At 28.4% G+C, this 15,500-nt stretch overlaps 1 protein-coding gene across 6 annotated transcripts in view; it reads left to right on the top strand.

Moving 5' to 3' along the window:
- Positions 1-919: 919 nt before the first annotated feature.
- Positions 920-15,500, top strand: part of LOC107448091 (rab11 family-interacting protein 4B) — a 120,288-nt gene continuing 105,707 nt past the window's right edge. For 3 of the 6 annotated variants that reach the window (XM_043046506.2, XM_071184314.1, XM_043046504.2), the window contains exon 1: positions 922-1,275. In XM_043046506.2, coding sequence (XP_042902440.1) covers positions 1,141-1,275 — 135 coding nt within the window. In that variant the 5' untranslated portion in view covers positions 922-1,140. Of the gene's footprint in view, positions 1,276-15,500 lie in introns of all 6 variants that reach the window. The other 3 variants (XM_043046505.2, XM_071184313.1, XM_071184315.1) reach the window with 3 other exon arrangements.

Here is a 15,500-nt window from a genome sequence, read left to right as displayed (position 1 = left end):
TTTTTATTGCTTATAATGAAACTTCAAACTATTTCAAATGCACTGAAAAAAAATCATCTCTCTATCTACATTTCTAGAAAAGTTATAAATGATTTTAGATTGCTCTAAAACAGAAACTTGATCAGCAGACAGACTTTAAAGTGCTTTTTCTCATAGATGATAATTTTGTGTTTTAATCTTAATTAAATCCCAAAGGAATTTTTTCTATTTAAAATAAAGCTTTGAAGTAAACTTTTTAATCTTAAGTATAATACACTTTTTTGAACTGTGCATGGAATAAGTATTTTATGAGGTATTACAATTTTTACAGCAGGTTATATATACCTAACAGGAATTTTTTACCTTTTTTTTCTTCTACTTTTTTACAAAATAACCAATAAAAAATGTTCTAATTGATATATCAACAAACGAATGCACAAAACTGTCAAGATGAATATTATAAGCACCAAGAAAAAATTTTGTAATGTTTTAACGTTTTTGAAACATGTCAAAATGAAAAAGCCTTAAAGATTGAAAATTTTTTAATTCTTTAAATTTTTAAAAAAATTGAAAAAAATTAAGCAGTTTATCTAATTTTTTGAAGTTAAACTATTGATTACAAGTTTAATGAGTATGTAAAGCATCCGTAAAATGAATGATTATACTTTTTCTTAAAAAAAATGTTGTAAGTGTAATTGATAGTCACTTTTTAAATGTTTAATAAAATATAAGTCATAACTTTTTTATGCGTTATATAAATACATTATGAATTTTTTTTAATAAAATAATACTATCCAAAGTTTTTTATGAACAGTTAGCTTTTTTTCCTTATAATTTTTAAAATTTTTTATTGTGGAGAAAACATTTAATAAAAGATTAGTGTTTTTCGCCAAAATTGGCGAAATGTAGAAAATATAGCAAACCTGCCTGAAAAAAAAACGCAACGGAGCAGCAAGCAAGCGAGCGAAGAACGCTTTCAGAGAATAAGTAGTGATGTATTAGCCGTCAAGCCAGATAGATTTTAGTTGAGTTCTGTAAATATCCGTCCATAAGCTTTGTTTATGTTTTGATTGTGTGTGTTTCAGTGTTTTTCTGTTGAATTTGTCTGCAATTTTTTTAAAGTTAATTTTTGAAGAATGTGCTAAAAACCATGCTTAACAAATGGCCAGTGCCGACGAGGAATTAGTGAAACAACTCCGAGAAGTTTTTGATCTATGTGATGAATTAAAATGTGGGATTATTTCTGTAAATCAATTACGGGACATTGTCCGAAAACACTTTGGTGGAAGTGAAGAGGTATGTAATAGTTCAGATTTGTTAAAATACGAAATACATTTTTTTGTGTTTATTTCTTTTAATAGGAAAATCAGGTATGGAGTTGTTTTGACATTCCATAACATCCGGTCACCTGTCAAAAATGTGCTTTTTTTCCCTCCAAGTTTTCCGTAAAAAAAAAAGATGGAAAATATATTCGGTCTTCTGTCAGGTCGATGGAATTCAAACCCTAAAACTTTATTATTTGATTTTTATTATTCGCATAGTAACTTATTTATGCCGAGATTTGGAATATGGTTAACTTCTTTGGAAAAGGTAGCCACATTGTGGAATAGAAAATTTTATGTTTCATATAATTTTAAAAATTTTATATTCTTAAATATGTTTACGTCCATTTCAAACTTAATTTTTTAAAAAGGAAATCAGTGCTGTTTCAACGATTGCTACACATCTTTTTATAAGTTGTTAAAAAATATATTACTATCGAAGTTTCTTGTAAACAAGAAGCAATAAAAGATAGTAAACTAGAACATAATTCTTTGTCCTGTCACATTTTAAACTTAGTATTCGAAAGTGAAATCAATGCTGTTGCAATGATTACTACACAACTTTTGATAAGTTGTGAAAAATTTTTTAAAATCAAAGTTTCTTGTGAACTAGAAGCAATAAAATAATAATAAAATGGAACATAATTCTTTGTCCTGGTTTCAGTAAAAAACTAGTAGAGTTGAAATTGATAATCATCAAATCAACAAGCTTATTTCAAACTTAATTTTTCAGAATGGAGGCAGTGCTGTTTCAAAGATTATTTACACATGTATCTTTTGTAAAGCTGTTAAACATGTGTTACTCTCAAAGCTTTTAATTAGAAGCAATAAAATAGTAGTACTGAAATAGAACATGCTTCTTAGTCCTAATTTTAGCCAAAAAAACATAGTATAGTTGAAATGAAAAATTATGGAACTATTATATACCCATTGCAAGCTTAAATTTTGACAATGACATTCAATGTGCTATTTTAAAAGATTATTGTACGTATTTCTTCACTGTTCTCAATAAGCTCCAAAGATATGTTGCTTTTATAGTGTTCTTTTACTGAGTAAAACTTTGAATTAGATAAAAATAGGAATAATAAATGAATCTCCTCCCAGTGATAGTGAAAAAAGTAGTGTTTAGAAAGTTTCTTAAGTACTGCATATGAAATTCAATATTGTTTCAAAGACATATGTTTGTTAATGATAAGCTGTCAAAAATATGCTTTTTCAAAATATTTTATTCATCGAAAGCAATAAATTAAATATATTTTAAAAAAAATTTGATTGGGAAAGTACACACTTCAAATATTAATAATTTTAACACAACTATTTCAAAATTTTTGGCAACGAAATTCTATATATTTTTCAAAGATAATTTAAATTTTTTATTTTATTTTAATAATCTGGCAAAATGAAGTTATTTTCATTAAATTTTGTATTTTCTAAGCTGAGTAATAAAATAAATAAAAAATAGTAAATGTTTCTTACATCTAATTATATGTTTTTTTTTAAAAAAACATGGTTTTTAAATTTTATGGTGAGCGCTGAGCAATTTTGTTGAAATTTCTTTTTCTAGGATTTTTTTATACACAGATAAAGAATAGTGAGTTTTAATGGCTATGAATTAGTTATTGGCCAATAAAGTCACAAGTTTTGCAACATATTTTCTTATTACCAATATGAATGAAATATTTGTATAGAAATGTATTAAATGAATCAGACTGAAGGCATGAAAACATGTATCTGTTTAAATTGCTATAGAAAACAAAACATCATCACAGACTCCATTTGTTTAATGATTCATTTGTGCTCTCTTATTTCAATGTGTAGGTGCAACCAAAATTTAAAAGTTCTTTTTACACCACCCCTGTGTCATTTCATTTCTGTCATAGAAAATTTTTCTTATCACATATTCATATTTTATGTATCTCATAAAAAAAGCCATGCACTATCAAAAGTTTATCTGGTTAATATTTTTGATCTATCTCACAATTGTTTCATATCAGTTAGGTTGATTTACCTATTGTTTTTGTTGATAAATTAATGGAAGATTGCAATAAATATTTAGCAATCATTTTGTTGTTTTTAGTTAGCTAATCAGTTAATAAATTGCATTTGTTTATTTAAGATTATAATTTTAATGAGATTGTGCCATTTAATTTAAATACAGTTACAGTTTGAATTACCTGCTGTTTTTTTTTTAACCCAGTAGCTTTATCTAAATTTTTTTTTTTAATACACATATGGAATTTAGTACATAAACACATGCGCAACTAACATACATGAATATACTCCCAATAGGTGTATATATTTTTTAATTATGCTTTCATAATGATGATTTAATGTGATTTATAAACCATATAACTTGTAAAGTGTACTTTTTAAGAGTTATATATTTATATATATTAAAATATATTATTATGTAACTAATATATTAGTTATATATTTTTTTTACCTTACTTACATCTAAAAATCTTGGTCCTTAAAAATATTATGAAAAAGATATAAGTTTATTTTAACATATCTTGTTAAAGTGCATTCTACCTTTTAAAATTTTTAAGGAAAATATTGCATATTTTAAAAATGTTGTGTAGTTTTGAGCATATTTCAAGTTAGCTCAATAATTTCAGCTTTAGAGCATCAGCTACTCTACTGCCTGAATAGATACTGTTGGCTCCTCATTAGCAATCAGTTGGTTTTATTCACCTGGGCAGTTTGAGGGGGAAAAAATGATGTTTTTGATTTGGGTATTTCATGGATTTGAAAATAAACTCTTTGAAATAATAAATGTCTCAAATTGCAGTGTTATGATGCGCAATATCAAAGTACTTCTCAATAATTTTAAAGAATTATTTATCAGTTTTCATAACTCTTTTAACAATTAGTAGATATAATATTTGAAAACAAATTTAATCTTGACATTCATTTCAATTAGTCAGCCCAAATAGCAAAGATTTAAGTATATTGAAAGTTGATCTAAAAATTGCTGATCAACACAAGTGAGTTCAATTACATGAATTAAGACAAAAATTTTGTTATCAGAACTTATTTTTTGAGGATAGATGAAGACTTCATTTGAATAGTAGACCTACTCCATTTATTTAAAAAAAGAAAATCTTATCTTTACTTTCATGTTCAACTAATTTCCATCTTACTTTAAAACTAATAACCTATGCAGGAAAAAAACACAACTTAAAATAACGTTTGATATAATGATCGAATTTTCACTACTAATGCTCAATTTAAAAGGGGATAATCTTAAGCATGCTAATTAATTATTGCACACGATATTTTAAATTACAAAATCAAACACATAAATGTTCATTCTCTGATTTAGAATATCTTTTTTTTCTTCAAATTAATGCTTATTTTAATTTATTTTAAAGAAAAGATTAATTTGTTTTAAATTTGCTATTGCTCGAAGAGCTTTTTAAGCGAATCGAACTATTTTTGCACGACAATTAAAAAAATGGTTTATTTAAAAATAATTTCCATGCAAAAAATACTTTTTGATGATGATTTTTTTATTTTGTTTAATGATAAAGCCGAAAGAATTTTGAAAGGTGTACCATTTTACTTTTTAAAATATGTAATTTCAAAATGCAGAATGTGAACGAAATTGGTGAAATAGTGTCTGAGTTTTACAATTTTAAAAAATTTCATATTTAAAAAAAGATTTATGCGCTGAGCTGGAGACAATTTTACTGAAAATTTTTTCTCTAGCTTATTTTTGCTGCTAAATGGAGGCCATCAAGGAAAAACAATACTCTCATTACATTTTAGTACTGAGCAAAACTCTTTTGTTCATTTTGAGACACAGTAGTCTTCTGTGTCTCAAAACTAATTTCCGTAGAGTTTCCAAATGATATGGATACGAACATCTGGTCTATTGTGTTACGTTTCGTGGGTGCCCTAGCAGCATAATAACTTGGGCCCTTATTGGACCAATATTCACGAATCTTGGATCAATAAGGCTACAAATGGCCGTTATTTATTATGGCCACAAAAATTACAACGTGAATAGAATGGTGCTTTATTCATGTGAATCTCAAAGTAGGCCCAGTTTTCATTTGAATGCAATGTCAATTTTAAAACATTTTTAATTAAATAACTGCCCTAGTAGCAAAATAACTTGACCCCCATTGGTCCAATATTCACAAATCCTGCCTAAATATGCGATATTTTCCAATATGGGCCCTGTGTAGAATGGTCTGATTCACCCGATATGACCTGATTCAACCAATATCGGTCCTATATAGAATTGTTAGATTCACCTGATATTTTACAGACACTTTACAACCAATATCGGTCCTATATAGTATTGTTAGTTTCACCTGATATTTTGCAGACACTTTACAACCAATATCGGTCCTTTATAGAATTGTTAGTTTCACCTGATATTTTACAGACTGTTTACAACCAATATCGGTCCTATATGGAATTGTTAGATTCACCCGATATTTTAAATTCCTTATTCAGCCGCTATAAGCTATATTGGCAGTATATAGGTCGATATTGGCTTAACTATTAATCTATGCCTGCATATTTCTGAAAGAAATACCTCTGAGCTTTCTTTCCATTGCAAGCAAAAAACGGCAGCGACTCTCAGTTGGCCAGTTGTGTCCTGTGGTCAAGACTGTTGCCTTCTGTAATTAGGTTTCGTGTGCGGCAATTAGTTTTATATAGACAGTAAAAATAAAACATTTTAAATGATCTGGGCCTGATCTAGAAATGAGGGGCCCCTAGTCATAAATTTAAAAAAAAAAAAAATTGTTACTTATTAAGTGCCTTTAAATTATTTTCAACGTAAGTAAATTACGATATTTTAGTAATTTTGATCTTATATTTATTGCAATTTTTGTTAACTCATTATTCTAATAGACATTTCTTAAGAAAAAAGGTTAAAAAAAAAAAATATATATATATATATTTGTAGCAATAAGGGGGTGCTAGGCCTCTTAGTTCTAATGAATCAGACACTGTCAAATGATACTTAAGTTATTTACATAGCTATGTTATATAATTTGAAAATGCTCGCTACTGCGTAAGGACTGCATGCAGTCCACTGCAATTTTATAGTTTTATGTAAGTAATTAAGTAAGCAACATTGTATTAAATATAAGCAATTAGAATTTTAAATATGTAAGTTTCACCATTTATTCAATCCTATGTAAGGGGGATGCTGTAACATTTTTCTTCTTCTTTTTAATGCATATTATTGTAAGCAAGTCCTATGATTTTGTGACGTGTAAGTCGTATGATTTCTTTTACATGGCTGTAATCGATGATTTGAAAATGCTCGCTTCTGCGTAAGGACTGCCCTGTAGTTTCATAATTTTAATTTGATGTAATAAGTACATTGTATTAAATATAAGCAACTAGAATTTTGAAATTATTAAGTTACGCCATATATTCAATCCTATGTACTGCGGATGCTGTAACAAATTCTTTTCTTTCTAATGTATATTGCAAGCAAGTCGCATGATTTTGTGACGCAATTTTTACTATTAAATTATGAAGACTATTTCTTTTTTGGATAAAGATTTTAAGTCCATGATCAAAAGATAAAAAAAAAAAATAATCTCTCTTTAATTTTTTCAGACTGTATAATTGGACCATTGTTTTCCTGTAAAATTGCTGTATAAACAAACTTATCAGCCAAAATAACTGATTTATTTTTTCTGCCAATCTTTTTTAAATTGGGGCTTCGCGTGTTTGCAAATGCTTGTGCATCTGGCAGTGATTGACGTTAATTTTTGAATGCGGCTGTTTTTTTTCCTCCAACATATACCTCACTACTTAGCATTATTCACCTTGGTGAATCATTTAAACAGGCTTATTTGCCGTTATTATTTTTCCAAATCCCACGCTTCATTTGAACATCAAAGCTCTTGTCGTTAGTTGCGGTTCATAAGTTGATTCGAATATATGCAATATATAATAATAAATTTGGTGCATCTAATAGCAGAAGACCCAGATAGTGAAATTTATATTTCGTTGTTGTAATGTTAGTATTTGATAGATATGTTTTACTTTGTTTTGGTGGCAGTTTTTTCAATTCTTTAAAAATCGGGGGCGAGTTAAATAGTTGATTTTGCCTCAGGCAAGGATGTCATTGAAATAAAACTTTTTTTTTCTCAACCTGAATGAAAAATGTTTCAAGTTTTTAGAAGTGTGTCATGCGGGTAATATTTTCGCGTTCGTGTGATTTCATGAATTATTATTATTATTTTCTCCCAGATTTGACTAAAATTCCATTTTCTCAACTTTTCTATGATTGGCCTGTTTTTCTCGATCATTAAAAATGTTACCGATTCTCGACCGGATGGATTTACTATATAATTTATTTATATTATTTTATAACCGTCGTTAAAAAGTCGACCCAATTTTTTAGGTTTACGGCTATCAATGTTAAACTCCGTAGCCTTGTAATTTGAACGCAATCCAGAAGACAAGGAACTCCTAGATCAAGTATTGGGAGAAATTTTACCTTCGCGGAGGACTTTTTGATGGAACTAACCCGCATGAGCGTTACATGAAGAGGAAAAAAATGAAAACATCCCATGATCCGTCTACCACTGAGGATATTTTACGTTTGTACTGTGGTCGGTCTGTGCGAATCGTGTAATTTGAACCCAATCCAGAAGACAAGGAAATTCCTGGATTCAGTATTGGGAGAAATTTTACCTCCGTGGAGACCTTTTCAATGAAACGTACCAGTATTTGCTTTGCTTGGAGAGGAAAACCACCCGCAATTAGTCTGACAGCAAGGGAACTCCAACCCATGATCCGTCTACCACTGAGGATATTTTACATCAGCACTATTGTCGGTGCGAACCGGGTTCGGAGTTTATATCGACCAGCCGTCACTCGGATTTGAACCCAGTTCATTTCATTATAGCTTATTAAAGTTATGTGACTTTACTAATAGTTATGTATGAAGTACCATTTTATGCGTTACTAATATTCTATTACTTTTGGACTTTTATTGCTTTTATATACTTACTTTTCAGCAACATATCGTGATTTAGTTGGCTTTGTTTATCTGATTTCATTAAAGTAAAGTAAAACAGGATATAAAAGTAATTACGAATATGTATGACCAGGGCTAAAAGAATTAAAAAAATATTGGTAGCCAGCAGAAATTTCTGGTAGCCATTAAAAATATTAGCAACTCTCTTCGTTTTTTTTTTTTTTTTTTTTTTTTTCAAATTTAAAATTTTGTGGCATACATCCATGCATAAACTTCAAATGCTTACTTACTTTTAAAATGCCTTTTCAACATAAAAAACATTAATTTTTTTAAAATAAAAAACTCAAAATAAGAGATAGCAAAAATCGAAGGACAGTCTTACTATCTCAATCAAAAATTCAAACTTTTTGCATATTTTCATGAGTTTACATATTTTAGCTTGGATAAATTTCCATTTATTAAAATGTTTTCATCACAGTTGCATTTGATTTAAAAAAAAAAAAAAACTGCTGACTTTATTGTGACATTTGGCCCCATTTATTTTTATTAGCAGCATAGACAGAAAAAACAGTGAATTGTTACTATAATTATCAATATAGAATTCATTTGCTGGCAGGAACCTTCGAAAAGCAGAATTAAAATTGTGAAATCCTCAATTAAACCATTTATGTTAAGCGATCTCATAACTTAATAGCTTTAAATCTCAAATGTAAACCTGTGGTCTTCTAAAATTTTGCAATGAAAGTTTACGAAAATTCGAACTGACCTAATCTGATCTTTCTTTCAAATAGTTCCGACAAAAAGATATTTCCAAGAATATGATGTTATCGAAGGGCTTTCGTGTTATTTGAAAACGTTTGCACGATTTGCATTGTTGTTAAAATAGCTTTCTCTCCCCCATCCCCTCAATTATGGATTTAAGAATCATCCTTGACGTAAAAATGAATCCATTTTGTTGTTGTTCTAGTTGACCTTTTGTTTGCTATTTCTCTCTAAAATAAATTCTACCTCACAAAGTAACCAACTTATTTTTTGTTTCCGCATCAGGTGACCTTTCTTTTACAGTAGGAAATAATTTTTTTTTCTGAGAAATAAATTCTTGTTATTGTAGGGGAAGTTCTAACTTTTTGATGCTATGTACAGAATGATTATGAAGTAACGGCAGGGCTGATTGTGCTCCGGAAAAAATCCGGATTTCCGGACTTTTCGCTAACCGTGATTCGGAGATCGAAGGTCCAGACGTTTCAAAAAATCACTGATCACAAAAGTTTCCGGAAATCAAATTTTGAAAGGTGGATCTTAACGCAGTATTTTTTATTTGTTTGTAAGGGAGAGGCAGATACTTTATAAGCTTTATATTCAAGATTAATATTAATTTTTTTATCAATAAGTAGTTATTATAACCATAAACCCAAGAAAAAAGACATTTGTAAATTTCAATTACTTCTCCAGGTTATCATAGGTATGTGTAATTGGTATAAGTATGTGTAAAATTTTAAATATATTTTAAGTAAACTAAGAAAGATTGAGAAAAAGGAAAAAAACCTTGTTTAAATTTTTTTCCATTACTCATTTTTCCGTCAAGTCAAATTTTCCGGAAATTTGACTTGGGCTCACAATCACCCCTGATCGTCAAGTGTTTGAAGATTGCTGGATCTAATGGAGTCCTATATGATTATAATACTCATTATATGGTGTTAGTATCATTTGTTTATGTTTTTATTACCCAATGAGATTTATCAATGTTTGCGATAACATTGCATTTAAAAATCATCATTATCGCTAATATTCGTGGCGTTATCGTATTCGATAATTATCGCGTTGTCCAAGAATGATACTTTGTTTTGCGCATGATATGCCTTTTGAAGTATTGTTACTAAATTCATAATATTTTATGATTTCTCGCTTCACCCTATTTGTTGACAAATATGTCAGGCTATATGGGAATTAATGCTTATTATATCCTGACCATATATTTTTCTACTGTAAATATTTTAAATCAGTGATCTTTCTAAAAATGATTTCATTCAAATCGTTTAAATCATGCTGTGAATGTCATTTCTTATCCGGTATCAAATTTAAAAAAGAAAAAAAAATCAGGGGAACGAACTGTGCAGAGGTACTGTTTACAACAAAACCTACAATTTTTATGGTTACAAAAACAATTCGGGTCTCTGTCATTGTTTCCAGCAGTCACGTTTCTTCCAGAAAAAGGAAGAAAAAAAAAAGTGCTTGGAGCAGTTCTAAATCATATTGAATCCTTTCAGCTTTCCGCGACGTTGACTTTTTCCAACTTCTGGGTCTTCTTGGACCATTTCCAAAGCAAGGATTTTTAAAATGCATGGCCAACCATGTGCCTGTCTCTTTAAGTTTGTCCATTAGTTTCTTTTTTAACCAGACGTATTTATTTATACGTTTCGATTTGTATTCAATTTTCTGGCAACAGTAAAGAGATCATCTGTGTCCGTTTTTTTATGGAACATATTTATCGTTTGCTAATAAGCATGAGACACATCGTTTGTATTTTTAAGCCTGTATTCACATTTGATTGTATTACATTGACTCTCAAATATAACTCAATTTTATAAACTATTAGTGTATAAGACATATTTATTTTTACTTTTCGATTTGTATACAGTTTTCTGGCAAATGTTAAGTGAACTTCTATGTATTCTCTCTCTATCTTTTTTTTTTTATGCGGAATATTGATTATTGTTTGCTATTAAGTATTTCTTTTTTCTTAATTATTTGATTAAAGAAATATTTAACTATTTACAGATTATAGTAAAATATTAAATTTTTAAATGAAGTAGGCATTTTTTTAAACCAAAGTTTTTTTTTAAAATTTACTTAATGAATTTCTCAGCTTTGTAATTTTTTCATATTTGAGTATATACCTACGCTGGTTGTATTGAATTAACAATTCTGTACTTAATGCAAATTTAACAAGGTCCATTCGCTAACTTACATTTGTAATATGACTTTATGTATACTGTGTTCCTTTCCTGCTTATTTTACTTAACATCTTTAAGTGTTATATTGAAATCAGAGATTTTCGGTATTAAAGAAGAATTAAGACTTTAGATTAAGATTTTGATTTAGAAGAATTAAGAAAGATTTTTTAAAGCTCCTGATAATTTTTTTTTTATTAAAACGCGGCAATCTAAAATACAGTCAATTAGAAACCTGAGCTTTTCTAAGATCAAGTAGCCGAAATGTTTGCATATCTGTTTATTGTGAATTCTAAGTGCCAATGCTTAAAGTAATTGTTATACATTTAAAAATGCTGTTTTAGTTAGAGAAACTTGAATTTTTTGTATTATTTTATAAAGATAATCTATTTTTTTCTCACTGCTAAAAATTTAAAACCTAACAAATTGTCTAAATCGTTGATTTTTACATTAAATTTTTAAATCGATAAATTTTTTCTTCAGAAAATCAGATTATTTAAATAATTAAGTTTAATCATTCACTCTGAGGTACTTGTTGAATTTAGTTTTCATTTTTTTTAATGAATTGTCTAGTCTTTAAAAGTAATTTAACTCACATATTAAATATAAATTCATTAAATTTTCGATTTTTTTTAAATGTAAATTGACAGGGAAAGTCAGGGGAAAAAAATTCTTCTTTTTGACTATGAATCATTGAAGAAAATAAGGTCTGTCTTAATTGTCGATACACCTTGTTTTCTTATTTTTTAAATACGTTACAATTAGTTCTCACATTTTCCGCAAGTTTAAATTTTTACTGTAAGCTATTTATCACAGAGGAAAAAGTATTAATGTATCGTAATAATTTAATAAAAATTAAATAAAAATTTTGTGATCTATTAATTGAATAATTTTGATTTTGTTTTACAAATCTGTTTTTCGCCAAAAAAATAAATAAAAAATATTATTTGCAAAACGATCATGGGGGTTGACGAGTGACAGTGAATAGGAGACTAAAATGTTTAATATATTTGAACGCGTTTTCTTAATTTTAATTATCAAAAAAAAAAAATTTTTTTTTATCAGAATACGATACATTGATATATTTTGCAATTTACAGTAAAATTTTTTTAACTTGTGTAAAGTGTTGTTAAAAATTGTAACGTACCTAACGAAAAAAAAAAAAATTAAAAACAAGGTTTATCTGTACCTTTGATTTAAAAAAAACGAAGAGATTCAGAGAAAGATAAGTCAACTGCACAAAATCGACGTTAATCTGTCAGTTGTACTGAGTCTGATTACTTAGGTTTTTCAGACATTTATTTAAAAAAGTACAAGCGAATATTATTGTTGAAGTATTATCATTAATGAGCTTGACGTCCATATCAAAACTTAGATAAAATGAAAAACTTTTCTGCGAATACAAAATCTCAATTAAAAAACTTTCTGCACGCATTGATTAACTCTTGACAAGATTTGTTTGAAAATCACGGTTTAAAAAAAAATTATTTTTATAGAATTTTATATTGATTTATAGCACATGTACGAGTTTGGTAACCTGGAAATAAAAATCAAAAATTTTATACACAAAAACAATTTTTAAATATTTGAAACAAAACCTGAAATTTGAGCAAGAAAAAAAATGTATGTAGGGAAGCATTTTTTATGTAAGGAAGCATTAAAAATATCGTTGCGATATTTTATTTATTTAAATTGTGTGAATATGAATCTCTGTGCTTGATTTTAAAATCGCGTTGATACGAATTCCGTTGTATAATTTTTAAGCCACCTGAAAACGAATCATAATACGTAGTAGCTTTTAAATCGCGTGAATACGAAACGTTATATTTGATATAAAATCTTGAAAATGCGAAACAGTGTGCTCTTATATCTCGTAAATAGGAATCGCAACGTGTAATTTGAAATCGCGTTTGCATTGGTAGGAAAAAGCGTAAATTTTGCTTTCGTAGAGGACTTTTTGCTGGAATTAACCCGGCATTTGCCTTACACGGAAACCGCGAAAACCTCTCACGGACCCATGATCTGTACCACTGAAAATATTTCATGTCAGCACTGTGGTCGGTCCAAGTCGGATGCAGAATTCGTACCGACCAGCCATTGCTGGAATTCGAACGCGGGTCACCTAATAGCAGGGGTCTGTTTAGAAGAAATTTGGATCCGTTAACGGACCCTTCACAAAATATCTTTCCATAAAAACGGACCCTTCACAAAATATTTTAACTTAAAAACGGACCCTTCACAGAATATTTTAACTTAAAAACGGACCCTTCACAGAATATTTTAACTTAAAAACGGACCCTTCACANGGTACTTTTTAAATTTTTTTTTTTGTATATTACTAATAAATTTGAATATTGATAATTAGTTATTATATTGCTAGTTGAAATAATAATGGACTTTTCTCTTGGTACTTACTAAAAACACTTTTACTATTCCTGTTCAATCACTCTATAGAAATTGTCTAACAAATAATCTTTGTGAACGCTAGATTTGTTTTGCATGACTAAATGTGAAGCATTTGAAGTTAATTAGAGCGAAGTTTAGTTAGAGGAAATTAGTTATTTATAAAAACAATGTAAAACATTTTTTGAATTTTTGTGTGTCTGTAGTTTTTCCTTTAAATATTAAACCTTATGTATCCAGAATGATTGTCTTAAAAATCAATTGCTTTTTTTTAATGCGAAAAAACTATGCGTGAAATAAACCGTCGTATTTCTGAAAGAATGGTATTTTAAATATACAGTTTAAATTTGAATTCCGTCGATGAAGTATTATATTAATATTGGGTTTGGTTAACTTAAAAATTGAATCTTCGAGAAAAACGCTTTTAAAGTTCTTTGGTCATATGCAGATAATGGTTGCGCAATGAAAAAAATGAAAGCTGCAGTACTTGATATATTTTTCCTGTTCTGAAACTAAGAGTTAGAGAGTTTTATGTTATTAAAATAATTTTTAAGCCAGTTTAAATGCATAAAGAAATATTGGGTTTTTCAAATATTACGCTAATGCTTTTTATTCTAAAAAGATATTTTAATTTACAAAAGGTTTTCTGCAATTACTACCTCCTCTTTGTATAGGGTAATTCGTAATGACTGCCCTACATATTATTTTAGAATCTATGTCAAAACCGCAAAGTATAGGCATTGAATTGAATTGAATAGAATATAGAGTTCAAGGGTACAAAGTCCAAAAAAAGTACTCTAAATGTTTTTTTTTTTGGCAAGTTGAGGCATCTATTTGGTCAGCAAAAATAAAGAAAATCAAAAATCTCATGAGTTACGCAAGAAAGTCGTCAAGTCCCTTCCCTTGTTTTCTGCTTTAACTTTAACTGAACAAATAATTTTAAAATTCAATTCTAATAAAAAATGTAGCTGCTTAAAATAATTCTCACTTTGGTTCATTTTATAAAATTTTAATAAGAATATTATTTGTAAAACTAATGTCGTTTTTTCTAATCTCCAAAACTCTTTGAAATAGTTTTTTTTCACCGAACTTTTTTTCTTCCAAAAAATTTTATATATTATTTGTGTAACTCTAGTATAATTTCCCATTTTTTTAAAAAACATTTTGAAGCATTTTTAAAAATTAGGGGATTTTTTATGTCTTTGCAAGCATTTTTCTTACCCCTTCTCCCCCCTTTTGTCTGCAAAATTTAAGCTAACAGGTGCTTACGTAACAATATGGAACAGCCCATAAATGAAAAACAATTTAAAAATTTTTGTTTATTTTTTTTAAAAGCCTTTTTGACTTACCCCTTAGATGTTTAAAATCCATTTTTAAAAATTCTGAAATATCACACTAATGTTTTGAAAAGTGCACAGGTAATCGCGTTTTTCAAAGACGAAGATATGATTGTTCCGATATACATCATTATATCGATTTATTTGTTTAGTTCTTTTCATTTTTCCCCCCTCGTAAGTCCTTGACCACCTCCTATTGTTTGTGACCTAAAGTTAGATAAACGTATTGTGTCGCAGAGAGTTTTTTTTTATTTATTTATTTTTTTCTTCTTCTCCTTTTTCAATTTGAGTACTGCTTTATTGTCTACAGAAAGTAACACATTCTGTGAAAGAATTTCTGCAGAATATTCAAGTCAGGTGTTCTTTCAAATCACGTGACTGAATAACGTATTTATGCACGTGCTTTAACTGATTCAGTTCTTTAATTAAAACTCAATATTTTCCTGAAACAGAGCGTTCAACATATTGAACAGAATTTGATAATATTTTGTCATACATATTGTTACATGGTTTTGTTTTTCACTTTGACGAGGAATTTTTATCAAAC

This window comes from Parasteatoda tepidariorum, chromosome 8 (assembly GCF_043381705.1).
Source record: "Parasteatoda tepidariorum isolate YZ-2023 chromosome 8, CAS_Ptep_4.0, whole genome shotgun sequence".
Lineage (NCBI taxonomy): Eukaryota > Metazoa > Arthropoda > Arachnida > Araneae > Theridiidae > Parasteatoda > Parasteatoda tepidariorum.
The sequence above is the reverse complement of the archived record's forward strand: the minus strand, read 5'-3'. Positions and strand labels throughout refer to the sequence as shown.